This window comes from Acipenser ruthenus, chromosome 2, assembly GCF_902713425.1.
Source record: "Acipenser ruthenus chromosome 2, fAciRut3.2 maternal haplotype, whole genome shotgun sequence".
NCBI classification, from domain to species: domain Eukaryota; kingdom Metazoa; phylum Chordata; class Actinopteri; order Acipenseriformes; family Acipenseridae; genus Acipenser; species Acipenser ruthenus.
The window spans coordinates 101,944,103-101,959,973 of record NC_081190.1 but is presented as its reverse complement, the minus strand read 5'-3'; the positions used below and the strand labels follow the sequence as shown (position 1 = coordinate 101,959,973).

The following is a 15,871-nucleotide window of genomic DNA, read 5'->3' as shown; positions in this document are numbered from 1 at the left end:
CATGACAACCATGACTACAACAGTAGCCTGCACTAATCGATTATTGGGCAAATTAACCAATAACATTGAAGGGGCACGAATGCAATTCAAGCCCACTAAATCAAGGAGCATCTCTATAATTAAAGGCAAAGTAGTAGATAAAACATTCTTCATTAATGGTGAGGCAATACCAACAGTGTCTGAGAAGCCAGTGAAGAGTCTTGGGAGATGGTACGACAGGGATCTAAAGGACACAGTTCGTGTGGGAGAAGTTAGACAACAAGCAGTGGAAGGGTTGAAGAGCATAGACAGCTGCGCTCTACCAGGCAAACGAAAACTCTGGTGCTTTCAGTTTGGTCTACTGCCGAGGTTGCTGTGGCCACTGACTGTGTACGAGGTTTCTTTGACAACAGTAGAGAAGCTGGAAGCTTTAATCAGTTCATACAAATGGTTGGGAGTTCCACGCTGCCTCAGCAGAGTGGGACTTTATGGTAAAGGAATACTGCAGCTACCAGTCTCAGCTCTAACCGAGGAGTTTAAGTGCGCCGTCAGACTGGAAATGACATTAGTAGAGTCACGCGACAAATGCGTAAGGGAGGCAGCATCTGTGTTGAAAACTGGAAGAAAGTGGGCGGCAAAGAAAGCTGTGGAAAGGCTGCCCTTCGAATTGATATAATGATATCATGGGGCAAGTTCAGCATGGAAGAGGGGGTCTTGGTCTCAGTTCAGCTCCTCCTACATGGCACAAGGCAGCCCCAGCTCAAAGGAGGAAGCTGGTAGTCAACGAGGTGCAAAAGCAGGAGGAGAGGATGAGGTGTATAAAGGCCATTTCCCAGGCCAAGCAGGGAGAATGGATGAGATGGGAGAGTGTGGAACAACGCAAGATTGGCTGGCAAGACATATGGTCAATGGAACAGAGTAGGATCAGTTTCCTCATCAGGTCAACATATGATGTTCTCCCATCACCACAGAACCTAAACCTCTGGGTAGGAGAGGATCCCTCATGTCCTTTGTGTTCATCACCTGCAACATTAAGGCACATTTTGACAGGATGTAAGGTGGCTCTTAGCCAAGGACGGTTTACTTGGCACCATGACCAGGTGCTGCGATGTTTGGCCTTAGCATTGGAAGACAAGCGTAACATGACCAATAAGTTGCCACCTGTTCCATCAAAACATTACACACAAAAGACAACATTCCTCCGCCCAGGAGAGCAACCACCAAGAAAAGGTGTTAAAACCAATCCTCGCCCAGGACAACTGGAAGCTGCTAGAGACTGGAAAATGCTGGCAGATGTTGGTCAACGGCTTATTTTTCCACCTGAGATTGCCACCACTAACCTTCGACCAGATATTGTCTTGTGGTCTGGATCAGCACGCCTTGTTCACCTGGTAGAGTTAACAGTGCCATGGGAGGATGCTGTAGATGAGGCGTATGAGAGGAAGAAGCTCAACTAGCCACTGAAGCGGAACAGCGAGGATGGAGAGTCCAGGTTTACCCAGTGGAGGTGGGTTGTCGAGGATTTGTGGCACACTCTACAACCCGGTTTCTCAGAGACGTCGGATTCAGTGGGCAAGAGTTGCGTCGCACAGTGAAGAACTTATCTGAAGCAGCAGAGAGGAGCAGCAACTGGCTGAGGATGGAAGGTGCCCACTTGAAGACCCCAGAGATGTACCCTACTTAGCTCAATCCAGACGGTTGTCATGCTGATGCGCTGGGGAGGCCGCATTGTGGTTGATCCCCGGAGCCAGCATCGCAGCCGTTGTGTGTGCTGATGCGCCAGGGAGGCAAAATAAGCTGATCCCTGGAGCCAGCATTACACTTCAGCCATTAACACTAGACAGAAGGATATCTACATCATCATATGGAAGGAAACGTGAATGGATGGAGACACATATGGATCACATTAGTTTACTGTAAAGCTACGACTTAGTTGGTGCTTATCTTGGCGAGAGTTCAAATCAGCATGAAGTTTTAAAATCTACTCCCATGTAATGGAAATCGCACATTGGATCATGCAAAACTTACTCAAAGGATATCTAATTACCTTTTAAGGAGCAGTCACACCTTGGACCAGGCTCTAAATCTTGGTTCTAAATGTTTTATAAGATAAAAGTATAAAAAAATAAAAACATTTTAATATACATTTGTAAAAAGATGTTAATGCTAAATTGTAAATTCACTTCCACAGACAATCCACACTCTCTATCCCCCACTCTGTTTCCATGGGTAGTTGCATAGCTTACCCCTTACACCCAAGTAGCCCTCAGTGATCAGCTGCTGCCAATGCATGATCATTCAAATCATGGTACCAATTTAACTGGACACTAACCAGCTATCTGCACTCTGTACAAAAAGGACCAGGTACTTTTGCCAAGGTAGATGAGCATTTATATCCAATTAATTATCTCACATTCAGGGGTCAACATTATTCGTAACTGGGGAACCTAATATGGTAAATACTCCTACTCATCTGCTGCACTTTACAGTTTCTTAGCCACTAGCTGGTTTTTGTTTTCTTAGGATTCCATCGTTGTGCATTTTCTTGTCAGATTACTGTTGGGGTCTGTATACCCCTCTACTGACACCACTGTAGAAGGCCATGTTATTTCCTTGTAGAATATTTTAGTGCTCATGTTGTTTTATTATAGAAATGTGATATATCACATCATATAGTTTCCAGGCTGATTCTATCCTGGGATTTTAGAAACATCACTCAGCTCTTGATAAACTAAATTGGCTGTCATTATGCTGCAGGCAAGCTTTTCATTTTGAGCTAATGACAACCTTCCCAGAACTGCGTGGAAGATATGACTTCTTCTCATCACATGACTAGATGGAGGTTCATCCATCTTGGGCATAATCTAAGATGTTCTGATCTCTTCCTCTCATGGAAATTGAGAAATTGGCCTGCATCTTTACAAAGTCTTTCAGCAAAGATGCACACACACAATGTTATGCTTCTTGAAATGTTTCTGAGTAACACAGAAATAGAGTCATCTTTTCAATCATGGGGCACCATGCTTCTTCGAAGTACCATGCACAACTTGAAAACTGAAAATTGAAAACAGTTCAAACATTTTATATATTAATATCAAATAAAATATAATTTATAGTTCAAGGAATAGCCTGGATAGGTACAGTATTGTTTTTGGAACTTCACTAAAAAAAGAATAATCTGATGATCAGAGGATGTGCTGCGTTGCATACCCAACAGGTGCTGGTGCAGCTCAACCTCTTGGCTGCCCAAAGACCAATATACTAATGAGGTAGTGTTTGGTAGAAGAGTTTGGCAAGAGCACCATTAGCGGGACCTTACAGGTCTAGATTTGGGGTAGGTAGGTTGGACGGTGCTGTGTGTGCGTCCTGTTAACAGTTATATTGTGGTGGGGAAATGCACTCACAGCACCTGTGTGTTGAGTGGTTAGAACAGACTGTATTAAAGCATTAAGCCACAAACCGCCTCACGTATATATTTACATATTGTGTTTGCTTTTTAATTTTTTTTATTTGGTTGTCTTGTGGAATGAAACTATGTTTCCTTGTTTTGATTCAACAGCCTCTGTGATGTACTTGAACAGCATGAGTGTCTCCTGGACTGCACGGATACAGATCTTTTTGACCTTCTGTAAACTTGGGGCTGTAGGGCTTGTCATCATACCTGGAATGATTCAGTTATTTAAAGGTAAGGGTGTACTTTGAAGGTACAAAAAATGATTACAAAAGGAAGAATACCATGTTGATGTGTTTTTCAGGAGCTCTTGATAAGCAAATCTAAAAGTTCTCACATGGAACACCCAATCCTATATTTACTAGCATGACAGATGCAATAGCTATTCTTCACATTTATGTCCATTACAGTGTAGGTATGTGTGAGGGAGGAGACCCTCACATTTGTCTCAGTATGTATCTGGACATTTTCTGCAAATTTGTTTTTTTAACTGTTTGTGTATAGTGTTGCTGAACCTTGTGTCTAGTAAGGAAAATAATAAAAACAAAATTCACTTACCTGGTGTATCAGGACTGGAGGCCTGTGGTTGGGAGTGTCCTGAAAAACAAAAGAAAGGTTAATCAAGAGTACTGTTTAGACAGTTGGTTTGGAAGGGTGCACACTTCCAGAACAATGTATTGCAGTACTATTGTTAAGATAAAACGAACAACAGTTATTTTAATGTGCATGTTTTTTGATATGCAATGGTTTAGGTAACCTGAGTTGGGTGTGGTGGTATGGTCCTCCATCTTGACAGGAAGTGGGGAACCAGCCATGTTGGTGAGGGAGGCTTTTATTGACTTCCCTGGGTACTGACTTCCTGTAGCAGGGCAGTACCTGTAGAAGATATTGTAATAAAGTATTCAAAAAGAAACAAATCAATGAATATATATAACTTAATTCAAATCAGATATAGCTGATTTGAATTAAGTTATATATATTCATTGATTTGTTTCTTTTTGAATACTTTATTTATTATTGATAACTGTTTGCTGTTTTGTTCTTATATAACCACCTGCATAATGGTTTATTCTGGGGGAGGGGTAGGCCTGGAAAGGTATAAAGGCTGTCAGTTGGTTCAGTCAGGATCTTCCTTTTGTGTAGATCAGAGGGCAGTTTTGCAGCTCTATGGTTGGTCTCAGTTATTGAAGTCAGTACCTGTGATTAGGTGACTATAAATAGTTATTTTTGGTTTCCACTTTTTCTTTCTTCAAATTGTTTGATATTTGGTTCAATTAGCTTTTTGTTTATTATTGTTCTTAAATAAAAATAATTGGTTTTACACCAAACTTCTCTGTTCTCTGCGTGCTTCCCTGCGAATCAACACCAGCCGCTGGCTGCACTCTCCAACAGTATGTGCTATTTATTAGTGTTGTTATAGCAACTGGTGTACTATGTACATTACATAATTTTGCACTCAGTTCACCCTGAAAGAAAGGCTGCTGTAAACATTTAGTGATCCTTTCAACTTATTAGGAAGGTTTTCTAAGGGGCTATAGATAGCTTATTTCATTTTGTTCAATGTCTCTCTTTATAATCTCTGAATTATAAAGTAAGTGGAACAAAACAAATACAGGCCTGTTTTCAAGTGACTGTGGTTTTTTAAATAATACACATGTTCATAGTTACTAGCTGCATAAGGGCTACTGGTAAATATAAAGTCAATGTGACTCTTTAAAGTGAGGTTTGTATAAAAACGAAGCCAAACCAAATTGAAGGATGACATCCATTATGCCATCATACATCTCAAGCACTTTTCAAGATCAATGGTGGCCATACAGAATTGAGCTGTTATTTTAATCACAGTGCACAGGTCACAGTGCGCTTTAATTAGGCTTGCATTGTATTTACGGTATGTGTTTAAGTGTAACACAGTTTTCATCTATTATCATTTCAGGTGAAACTCAGAACTTTCACAATGCATTTGGAGTTAATGAGGTCCCTATCATGGGATTACCCCTTGCCTTTTACTCAGGAATGTATGCCTATGCAGGATGGTAAGTAGTGGAGATACCCTGCTTGACATTTGCTGTCTACAGTAACATTTAACACATCTGCAAACATGTATGCTTTTAGTGACTAAACTGCACTTCATTTATATTAATTGTTACTGATTTTTTTAAATAGTTGTCTGACTTTTCATGCTTTTCAAAGTTAATCTAAATATAGAAATATAAAAAAGATGTCCTTGAAAACAGACAGCTGAATTAGGTGATGCATAGCAGTGAAAGTGTTAGCCCAAGAAAGTGGGGTCTACAAATCTCCCCAGAACAACACTGGCATGCTAAGTCCATATGAGTTTACAGAGTGCTATTAAAAATGTAAATGCAATATAAGAACACTTCTCCCTCTCACGCAGGCAGACTGGAATGTTGTGTGACCTGACATCCTCAAATACAGTAGCAGCTGCCAGTCATGCACAACTACACTTTTAAATTGTTCATTTAACACCAATTGAAATATAAAGTCTGCAAAATCTTGCCCTCATAGTTTTCTCCTGTGATTTACAAAGTGCTCATTGTAGTGTTTCAGTGCTGTACAGATGTTCTATGTCATTATGAACATTTCTTTACTGTGGGTATTGTAGAGTGATTGAAAAAGAGACATTTTGTGTTTTAATTGACATTTTGTGTTATACAGTGCCTATAGAAAGTCTACACCCCCTTGAACTTTTTCCACATTCTGTTGTGTCAGTGCCTCAGAGTTTCATGCTTTTAAATGAGGATTTTTCCACTTATCTACACACCATACTGTTAAGGGAAAAAAGTTTTTATTGAGAAAAAAATTAGATATTAAAAATACAAAACTGAAAGATCATAATTGGATAAGTCTCCACCCCCCTGAGTTAATACTTGGTGGAAGCACCTTTGGTAGCAATTACAGCTGTGAGTCTGTTGGGATAGGTCTCTACCAACTTTGCACACCTAGATTTGGCAATATTTGACCATTCTTCTTTACAAAACTGTTCAAGCTCTGTCAAGTTCCTTGGGGAGCGTTGATGGACAGCAATCTTCAAGTCATGCCACAAATTTTCAATTGGATGTAGGTCGGGGCTCTGACTGGGCCACTCAAGGACATTTACCTTTTTGTTCCTTAGCCACTCCAGTGTAGCTTTGGCTGTGTGCTTTGGGTCGTTGTCATGCTGAAAGGTGAACTTCCGTACCTGTTTCAGCTTTCTTGCAGAGGGCAGCAGGTTTTCCTCAAGGACTTCTCTGTACTTTGCTCCATTCATTTTCTCTTCTATCCCCACAAGTGCCCCAGTCCCTGCCGATGAGAAACATCCCCATAGCATGATGCTGCCACCATCATGCTTCACAGTAGGGATGGTGTTCTTTGGGTGATGTGCTGTGTTGGGTTTGCGCCAAACATAACGCTTTGCACTTAGGCCAAAAAGTTCAATTTTAGTTTCATCAGACCACAAAACTTTTTGCCACATGGCTACAGAATCTCCTGAGTGTTTTTTTGCATACTTCAAACAGGATTCAAGGTGGGCTTTCTTGAGTAATGGCTTCCTTCTTGCCACCCTACCATACAGGCCAGATTCGTGGAGTGCTTGGCATATTGTTGTCACATGCACACTTTGACCAGTCTTAGCCATAAAAGCCTGTAGCTCTTGCAAAGTTGCCATAGGCCTCTTGGTAGCCTCTCTTATCAGTCTCCTTCTTGCTCGGTCAACCAGTTTGGAGGGACGGCCTGATCTAGGCAGGGTCTTGGTGGTGCCATACACCTTCCACATATCAAGGCCTTTGATATTTTTTATACCCATTCCCTGATCTGTGCCTTTCAACAACTTTGTCCCAGAGTTCTTTTGAAAGCGCCTTGGTGCTCATGGTTGAGTCTTTGCTTTGAAATGCACTACCCAGCAGAGGGAACCTACAGGGACTGCTGAATTTATCCTGAAATCATGTGAATCACTACAGTTTAACACAGGTGGAGGCCACTTAACTTGGTGTGTGATTTTGAAGGCGATTGGGTACACCTGAGCTAATTTAGGATTGCTATTACAAGGGGGGTGGACACTTATCCAATCAAGCTATTTCAGTTTTTATTTTTAATTAATTGTCTACATATATCTAGAATATTTTTCACTTGGAAGTTGTGGGGTAGGATGTGTAGATAAATGAAAAAAAAAAACTATTTTAATGCATTAATTCCAGGCTATAAGGCAACAAAAGGTGAACATTTTGAAAGGGGGTGTAGACTTTCTATAGGCACTGTATATATTAGCATCACAAGGGTATCCATGTATTATAAAAAAAAAATAACAGATGGGCCTCTTCAGTGAGTTACAGGAAAACAATTCCATCTTGGGTTTCTGTGACAGTTTATAAATTACTCGACCTTCGGTTTCGTAACTTATGACGTCACAGAAACCCCAGATGGAATTATTTTCCTGTAACTCACTGAAGCCCATCTATTATATATATATATATATATATATATATATATATATATATATATGGCTCTATTACATTTGTTTGTAACCCAAATATTGTGAATGTGTATTGCTGTATTAAAAAAAAAAAAAGCCATATCTTTTTTTCTTAGGTTCTACTTGAATTTTGTAACTGAAGAGGTAGAAAATCCTGAAAAGTAAGTCACATGTTAGCATATTTTAACTTTTTGGTTGCACCATTTAATGTGATTATCAGTACAAATCCTCCAGTTAAAATAGTAGCCCGACTTTTCCTATCATTTTAATGTCACTTCGATCTGTGTGGCTTTTTTCATAACTGTCATCTATAACTTCAAAAAATTCAACAATAATTTCTGAAGTAAAAAATATTGAAACCCCTAAATTTAATTACAAGTGTTACAACACAGGGGAAGGCAAACATTTTTAATATCTCATACACATCTATAATAATGCAAGCACCACGTAGACAGCATTACAGTTATGCTGGGACATTGTTTACCTTACATGCAAAGTTATGTTTATATGTTAGTTTGTAAGTGCCAGTTAATAGTGATTATGAAGATGGTGGAATCTCATAAACACCTTGAGCCACATTTAGAAAGTGTTTGCATGCAGGCACATGCACATGATTGCAATACCAATGGCAAGCAATATTTTGAATTTGAAACATGCAAGTCAATACATATCTGAATACATCTTTGTATAACATGCATCTTTTAACACATTTTAAAACAATTTGTATATAGGTGTTATATAGTGGTTGTGTGTATAGTATACTCAGACATTAGTATTCTATGTAGTATATTATGATTTTTTAATAAGGTAGCACCTAATTAGGCACATAATTCATGGACATTATACACAGGGTTGTGTTACTTTATGTAACATTAGCAGGAATGGAAATAAGACTCCCACAGCACAGTAGTTTGATCCATTGCCTTTCACCACTGTATGTCCAGATTCAAGTCCAGTATATTGAATGAGCTTAAGTCCATATAAGACACTGCAATACAATCTCTACATTTGCAATTGGTAAGTTACTAACTCTGGGTTTCCTCAAATTCACAGACATGGCAAAGACTGATGTGCTTTGCATTCACTTAATTGAAGCTGAATGTTTGCTTCACATCAAGCTGTAAAAAAATGACATCTCACTGCAGTCTTTTGTTTTTGTATCAACTTGCTTTCTTATGGATAGTTAGATTGATTGAACCCATTTGGCAAAAAAGGAGAAAGAACATGATACAAATCTTGGTATGCATATTGCTGTTAACTGTACAGGGGAATATGTGGAGGCGCACATGTATTATGAGTGAGTATTTGTCCTCATAATGTAGGATCTCTAAGACATTGACCCTGCCAACATACCGTGTTACTGAAATGATCTGCCAATTGCAGCAAGGGTGATGTCTCGGGTGACAGCTGGGTCCCAAATACTTGAAAACGAGGCTCTGCAGATTAAACAATGCAGGGACTTTCATAAGCTCTAAACCTTCCAAATAAAATGAAAACATTTGAACCCTCTAGTATCTAGTGCATACATTGTGTGCCTTTACACAAAGGAGTCAAATATCCTGCCTCGGCTATCCCTAGATGGGAGTATCAAGCATCATGGACTCAATGTGATTATGGAGGATTACAATACTTCTGTAGCTTTGTCAGTGTATACATTTTATTTTATATAGAAAAATAAATGTAGCATTTCTTAGTAGCTGCCAAAACCTTTTTCGGTGGATTTCAAAGGAATACAAATATGATCTGAATAAAAGGGTCAATAGATTATTTCTTCTTCTTCTTCTTCTTCTTCTTCTTCTTCTTCTTCTTCTTCTTCTTCAGATTCATATTACTGTGCTTTTAAAATGCTGAAAAAATATATCAGTGAGAAAGATTGAAGTAAACATTGAGAGACATTGAAGTCGCTAGAATTAAAACAGTTAAAAGATCCTGTTCTGCAGTTATCATTCTGTTTCATTTTCTCTGAACATTTTTGCTGGTAACGGTTTGTTTGGCATAAATATGTATGAAGTTGATATGCAATTACAGATTTATTTAAGTTCAGTTACAAGTTAATAAACATTATATGGATATGCAGCAGTGGTGCAGAGGGCGTGTGTACACAATTTTACTGACATTACAATTTTCTTCTTTATATTCCTTATGTGTATTGAATAGGTTTATTAATACTTATATTGGTAGTTTCCTTTTGCAACAAGTTTTGGAATAATACTTCAAATGTAGAATTCCTGTATGGTTTCCATATTTCCTTATCACATACTGCATATGTTGGCTTTCTATTAACTTGTAACTGGACTCAAGTAAATGATTAATTAAATTAAATACTTATTCATGTCTGTGGCAATGTGCTCCACCCCTGTGTGCATTTCTGTGTTGTATGGTGCGTGTGTTAATGTTGGTGTATAGAGATTGGTACACGGGATATAAACGGGTCTGTGTTTCACGTGTATTTAAAAATATAGATTTGTATTTAGGCACGAGGATGGCACAGATCACTTCACGTGCTGGTTAAAATGTAATGTGTGGTCACGGGAGTACACTTAATTAATTCAAGTGCAGTTGTACCGAGATTCCAATTGAATGATTGACTAGCAATCGACTCTCGGTACAACTGCATAAATAGATGCACGTTTCACTCACTCGGGGTTGGGTGTTCGAGAGTGGAGAACGGGAGAGAGAGAAAGGAGAAATACAGTGAAGGAGAAATAACAATTGCTATAGCGTGCTGGAAGTGCCAGCACGGTACTTGTTTAACATTCGTCCACTTGTTTTGTGTGTTAGTTCGTTTTGTTTACCTGTTTATTTTGGCTCCAGTGCCGTGTCCTGTTTTGTGTTTAAAACCCTTTTATTTTGTTTAATAAACGCTGAGTGCCACCATTGCACTCAGCATTACTCATCACCACCGTCTGTCTGTGTGTTTCTTCCGGGTCTGACGTGTCACTCAGCCAGCCTTGTGACATATGGTTGTCAGAAGCGGGATAACAGCGCCCCCCAGACTCAGGGTGGAAAGAGTACCGCAGTTTCTTTGAAAAAAAAAAATGACAATAGCAGAAGACGCCAGGAAACTGCAGGACTGGATCCTGGAAAATGCTGGGCTGGAGGCCCAGTCTATGCCAGTAGCGATCCGGATCCTGTGGTTGATGGACAGGGAGCGATGGGAGGCCTATGAGAGGGAACACACCACAAACACCTTGGAGGAAGGTTTGGAGTTGGTCCTCAGCTACCTGGAGGCAGCTATAACCACAACAGCAGCCCAGGTAGCAGGTCCACCAGCAGTGGAGTACCTGCTGTCCCCATCACCACCAGCAGAGGAAGAATGCCTGCTGTCCCCGTCTCCACCAGCAGAGGAAGAATGCCTGCTGGTTTTGCCTCCACAGCCCAAGCGGGAGGAGCCAGAGCGTCCACAGCCCAAGTGGGAGGAGCCAGAGCATCCACAGCCCAAGCTGGAGGAGCCTGAGGGTCCACAGCCCAAGCTGGAGGAGCCTGACCGTCCACAGCCCAAGCGGGAGGAGCCTGAGCGTCCACAGCCCAAGTGGGAGGAGCCTGAGCGTCCACAGCCCAAGTGGGAGGAGCCCGAACGTCCTACGCCTGAGTGGGAGGAACCCGAACGTCCTACACCTGAGTGGGAGGAGCCTGAACGTCCTACACCTGAGTGGGAGGAGCCCGAACGTCCTACGCCTGAGTGGGAGGAGCCCGAACGTCCACAGCCCAAAAGGGAGGAGTCGGTGCGTCCACAGCCCGAAGAGAGGGAAGTCGGGGCTTCCACAGCCCTAGGACCCAAGCTGCCAGCAGAGGAACAATGCCTACTGGTTCCACCTCCACCAGCAGAAGAACAATGCCTGCTGTCCCCATCTACACCAGCAGAGGAACAAGGCCTGCTGTCCCAGTGTCCACCAGCAGAGGAAGCATGCCTGTTGGTTCACCTGCTGCTGCCATCCCGAGAGCTAAATGGGGAGGAGCCAAGAGCCAGAAGGGGAGGAGTTACAGGCTCAACCCCCTGAATTTTTCTGGGGGGGAGAAGGGCAGGATGCTGGTGTCCCCCAGCAGCCTCTATTTATGCTGCTGAAGGGAGCACGGCGCACACCAGCCCAGCCACCACAGCAGAGGGAGCCAGCACCGCCACAGCCTCCCTCTGAGTGGCCAGCATCAGCCCCATCGCCACTGCCTCCACCACAGTCCCCTGCAAGAGCGGGAGAGCCACGCCAGTCCCCTGCAAGAGAGGCAAAGCTGCACCAGTCCCTGCACCTGCAACAGTAGGAGACTACACGCTGCTCGCACCTCCATCGCCAGGAGACTACACGCTGCTCCCACCTCCACCGCTTCCGCCACTAGAAGCAGAGCAGCAGGAGCTGCCTCTGCCTCCACCGCAAGGAGCAGAGCAGCAGGAGCTGCCTCTGCCTCCGCCACCTCCACCAGCAGAGGGTGAATCCCTGCTGGTTCCACCTTCATTGTTGTGGGAGGACTGCTTGTCCCCCCCACCTCCACCAGCATAGGGTGAATACCTGCTGCCTCCGCCACTGCCCGGAGCAGAGGAGCAGGAGCTGCCTCTACCTCCGCCAGGAGCAGAGGAGCAGGAGCTGCCTCTGCCTCCACCACCACCAGGAGGACAGCAGCAGGAGCTGCCTCTGCCTCCGCCACTGCCAGGAGCAGAACAGCAGGAGCTGTCTCTGCTTCCTGCACACCTCCACCACAGGGAGTACGGTGGCCGGAGCCCCAGAAAGGGGAGCTACCGGCTACAAAGACAGGGGGAGAGGTCAGGAGACCAGCATCCCCCGCAGCAATTTCGCTGCAGGAGTGGACCAGCATGCTGTCAGCCGTGCCACTACCGGCAGGGGTGCTGACAGCATGGCCAGCCATGGGCCCACTGAAGCCTCCCTTTCCAGCCCGAGACTTTGTCCTGGACTGCTGGGTTTTTAAGGGGGGACGTGGCCGTTGAGGCCATGTGTGCTGCACACAAGGGGGGGTATATGTGGCAATGTGCTCCACCCCTGTGTGCATTTCTGTGTTGTATGGTGCGTGTGTTAATGTTGGTGTATAGAGATTGGTACACAGGATATAAACGGGTCTGTGTTTCACGTGTATTTAAAAATGTAGATTTGTATTTAGGCACGAGGATGGCACAGATCACTTCACGTGCTGGTTAAAATGTAATGTGTGGTCACGGGAGTACACTTAATTAATTCATGTGCAGTTGTACCGAGATTCCAATTGAATGATTGACTAGCAATCGACTCTCGGTACAACTGCATAAATAGATGCACGTTTCATTCACTCGGGGTTGGGTGTTCGAGAGTGGAGAATGGGAGAGAGAGAAAGGAGAAATAGAGTGAAGGTGAAATAACAATTGCTACAGCGTGCTGGAAGTGCCAGCACGGTACTTGTTTAACGTTCGTCCACTTGTTTTGTGTGTTAGTTCGTTTTGTTTAAATGTTTATTTTGGCTCCAGTGCCGTGTCCTGTTTTGTGTTTAAAACCCTTTTATTTTGTTTAATAAACGCTGAGTGCCACCATTGCACTCAGCATTACTCATCACCACTGTCTGTCTGTGTGTTTCTTCCGGGTCTGACGTGTCACTCAGCCAGCCTTGTGACAATGCCACACAAAATAAAGAGAACCGATTTCCTTTACTCTAACCTCCTCATTCTTTCTAACCTCTGTCTGCCACTTTCCTTTTTCCTGCAGGTCCTTACGGATCTTTTTTTAATGGATTTCTTCACCTGTGGACAATGGAAACTGGTGAGCTCTAGGCAAGGACTAATAGATCAGGTTGCGCTAGACATGAACCTTTTCATAATGTCCCGCTCCCCCATCAAAATGATGGTGGTTTATATTGATATTTCAATCTATAGGAAACGGGACCTTCAGCAATAAAGTTCATTTTCATAAATAATATAATAAGTACATTAGTACTCTAAATTATATTTTATTAGTAGCATTATTATTATTTTTTTAAATAGCATTTTAGGTTCCTTGGTAGTACAAAGTAAAGTGCTGAGATCTTGAAAATGAGGAGTACTTCCCAGCCATTCTGGCACTTTTTATTGTCACAAATGGTTGATTTGTTGATGTTTTTTGCATTATACTTATTCTATCCCGCACTAGAATTGTTTAAACAGCGAGGCATCCCAAACTCTTTCTTTAACCCAACTTCCCACCCAAGATGCATCTGAACATCTCTCCCTGTATTGCATTAGCTTTAACACCAGCAAATGGAACTGCAACTGAAACTTCTGACAGGTCTAGGCCATTTGGAGTCTCTTTGCTGTTTTATTACCGTCTACTGATGTAGATTACATTGTTTCTCTCTAACTTATTTTCCTGTCTCTTGATGCTACATACTTTCATTCTTGTCATATAATGCATTACTGTATAACACTCAGTTTATTACATCCCTTGCTCAGCAACCAATGATCTTTTTATCTGCAATGAAATGTAATGCTCAGTACTGTTGTCTAGAGGTTTCTTAGTATGAAATTGCATTGTTTCTTAACCTTGGTAGCTAGACCATAATAGAAGTCTTAGTTAGTATGGGTAAAACACGGTGCAGTATGTCCTAAAACGTAACAAAAGTCCAGGGACATCAGCAGGTACTGCAAGGTATTACTTTTAAAGAGTGTATGGCAATACTGGTATGTATCACAATCCATTTACATTACAAAATTCCCCAACAGCTTGGAACAAGTGGGAACATGGAGCTTTTCTTTTAAAAGTTCAAGTGGTTCGGGGTGGCTAATGATTCATGTGCAAAACCAATGGGATATCACAGTGGTACTCTATATTATCATTCACACTGGAACTGCTATTGATAATAGCACATTTCCAAAATTCTGTAAATTACAACTGCTAGATAATAGAGAATTATAATTATTGGCATTAATTTGAGATGTAATTACCTCAGGTGGGTAATGTGCTGTTGAAAAAAGTAAAAGGAGCATAGTGAATGTGTTTATTACCATCCATTATGTTTTTATTGTATTTTTGATGCTAAATCCAAATATATCAAGATACTATTATCATGTACTATCATTAACATCCATGCTTTAAATGCGAGATTAAACTCTAACAAACTCTTCGCTTATTTTGCAGAACTATCCCCCTGGCCATATGCATATCAATGGCGATCGTCACTGTTGGCTATGTGTTAACAAATGTGGCCTATTACACTGTAATGTCTGCTGAGGAGTTGCTTGCCTCAGAAGCTGTTGCTGTGGTGAGTAATCTAATCATATAATTAATATCGATTATTTGTTATTTGTTTTACGTTTGTAAAAGGGACTACAGGGAAAAGTCATGAGTGAATCATTTGGAATTTGCAATTAACTTGTGCGAATAACTGACCTTCATTATTTAAATAAATAAATAAATACTTTTATTTGTGACTATATTTACAATTAACCCATCAAATGGCCCTTTCAATTTCAAATGTCAAAGCCAAGTATTTCGTATATAAGGATTTTTGTTGATTTAAGGATTAATCACATCTGTGGGCTTGGATCGATGAAAACATAATTGATCGATTAATCTTGTCTACCCGAGTGCGGTGTCAAAAAATGGTGAGCGAAAAAGAAATTTTGAAAAATGGCGGAGGGTACGTCTAAAGACCTTGGCAACTGGAAGGTATACCCAGTATTTCACAATATCTCAGAATGAAGAAAAATAGACTACAACTTTTGTAACATTTGCTCATTGTTGCTTTCCTTTCACGGCAGTACTACAAGTTTATCGTATCATCTTAGTCGCAAGTAAGCTGATTTTTCTTTATATTCAATGTATTTCTTTCCAACGTTATCAGAAAACAACTTTCTTCAGCTAAATAACATAAAATAGCACTCAATAAATCACATTTCTCCACAGCTAACCTAAATTAAATTAGCACTCAGTAAGTTACTTTTGTGAGTCTGAAACTTGAAAGTATTCTAGGTTGTAGTGAAACTGGTAATTTATAGTACTATATATGCACACTGACTTTGT

At 41.5% G+C, this 15,871-nt stretch overlaps 1 protein-coding gene across 1 annotated transcript in view; it reads left to right on the top strand.

Annotated features, from left to right (window-relative positions):
• LOC117408457 (cystine/glutamate transporter-like) overlaps positions 1-15,871 on the top strand; it is a 52,957-nt gene that overhangs the window by 23,768 nt on the left and 13,318 nt on the right. Inside the window, exons 4-7 of the mRNA XM_034013456.3 lie at positions 3,539-3,664; positions 5,367-5,466; positions 8,018-8,062; positions 14,987-15,110. Coding sequence (XP_033869347.1) covers positions 3,539-3,664; positions 5,367-5,466; positions 8,018-8,062; positions 14,987-15,110 — 395 coding nt within the window. The remainder of the gene's footprint in view (positions 1-3,538; positions 3,665-5,366; positions 5,467-8,017; positions 8,063-14,986; positions 15,111-15,871) is intronic.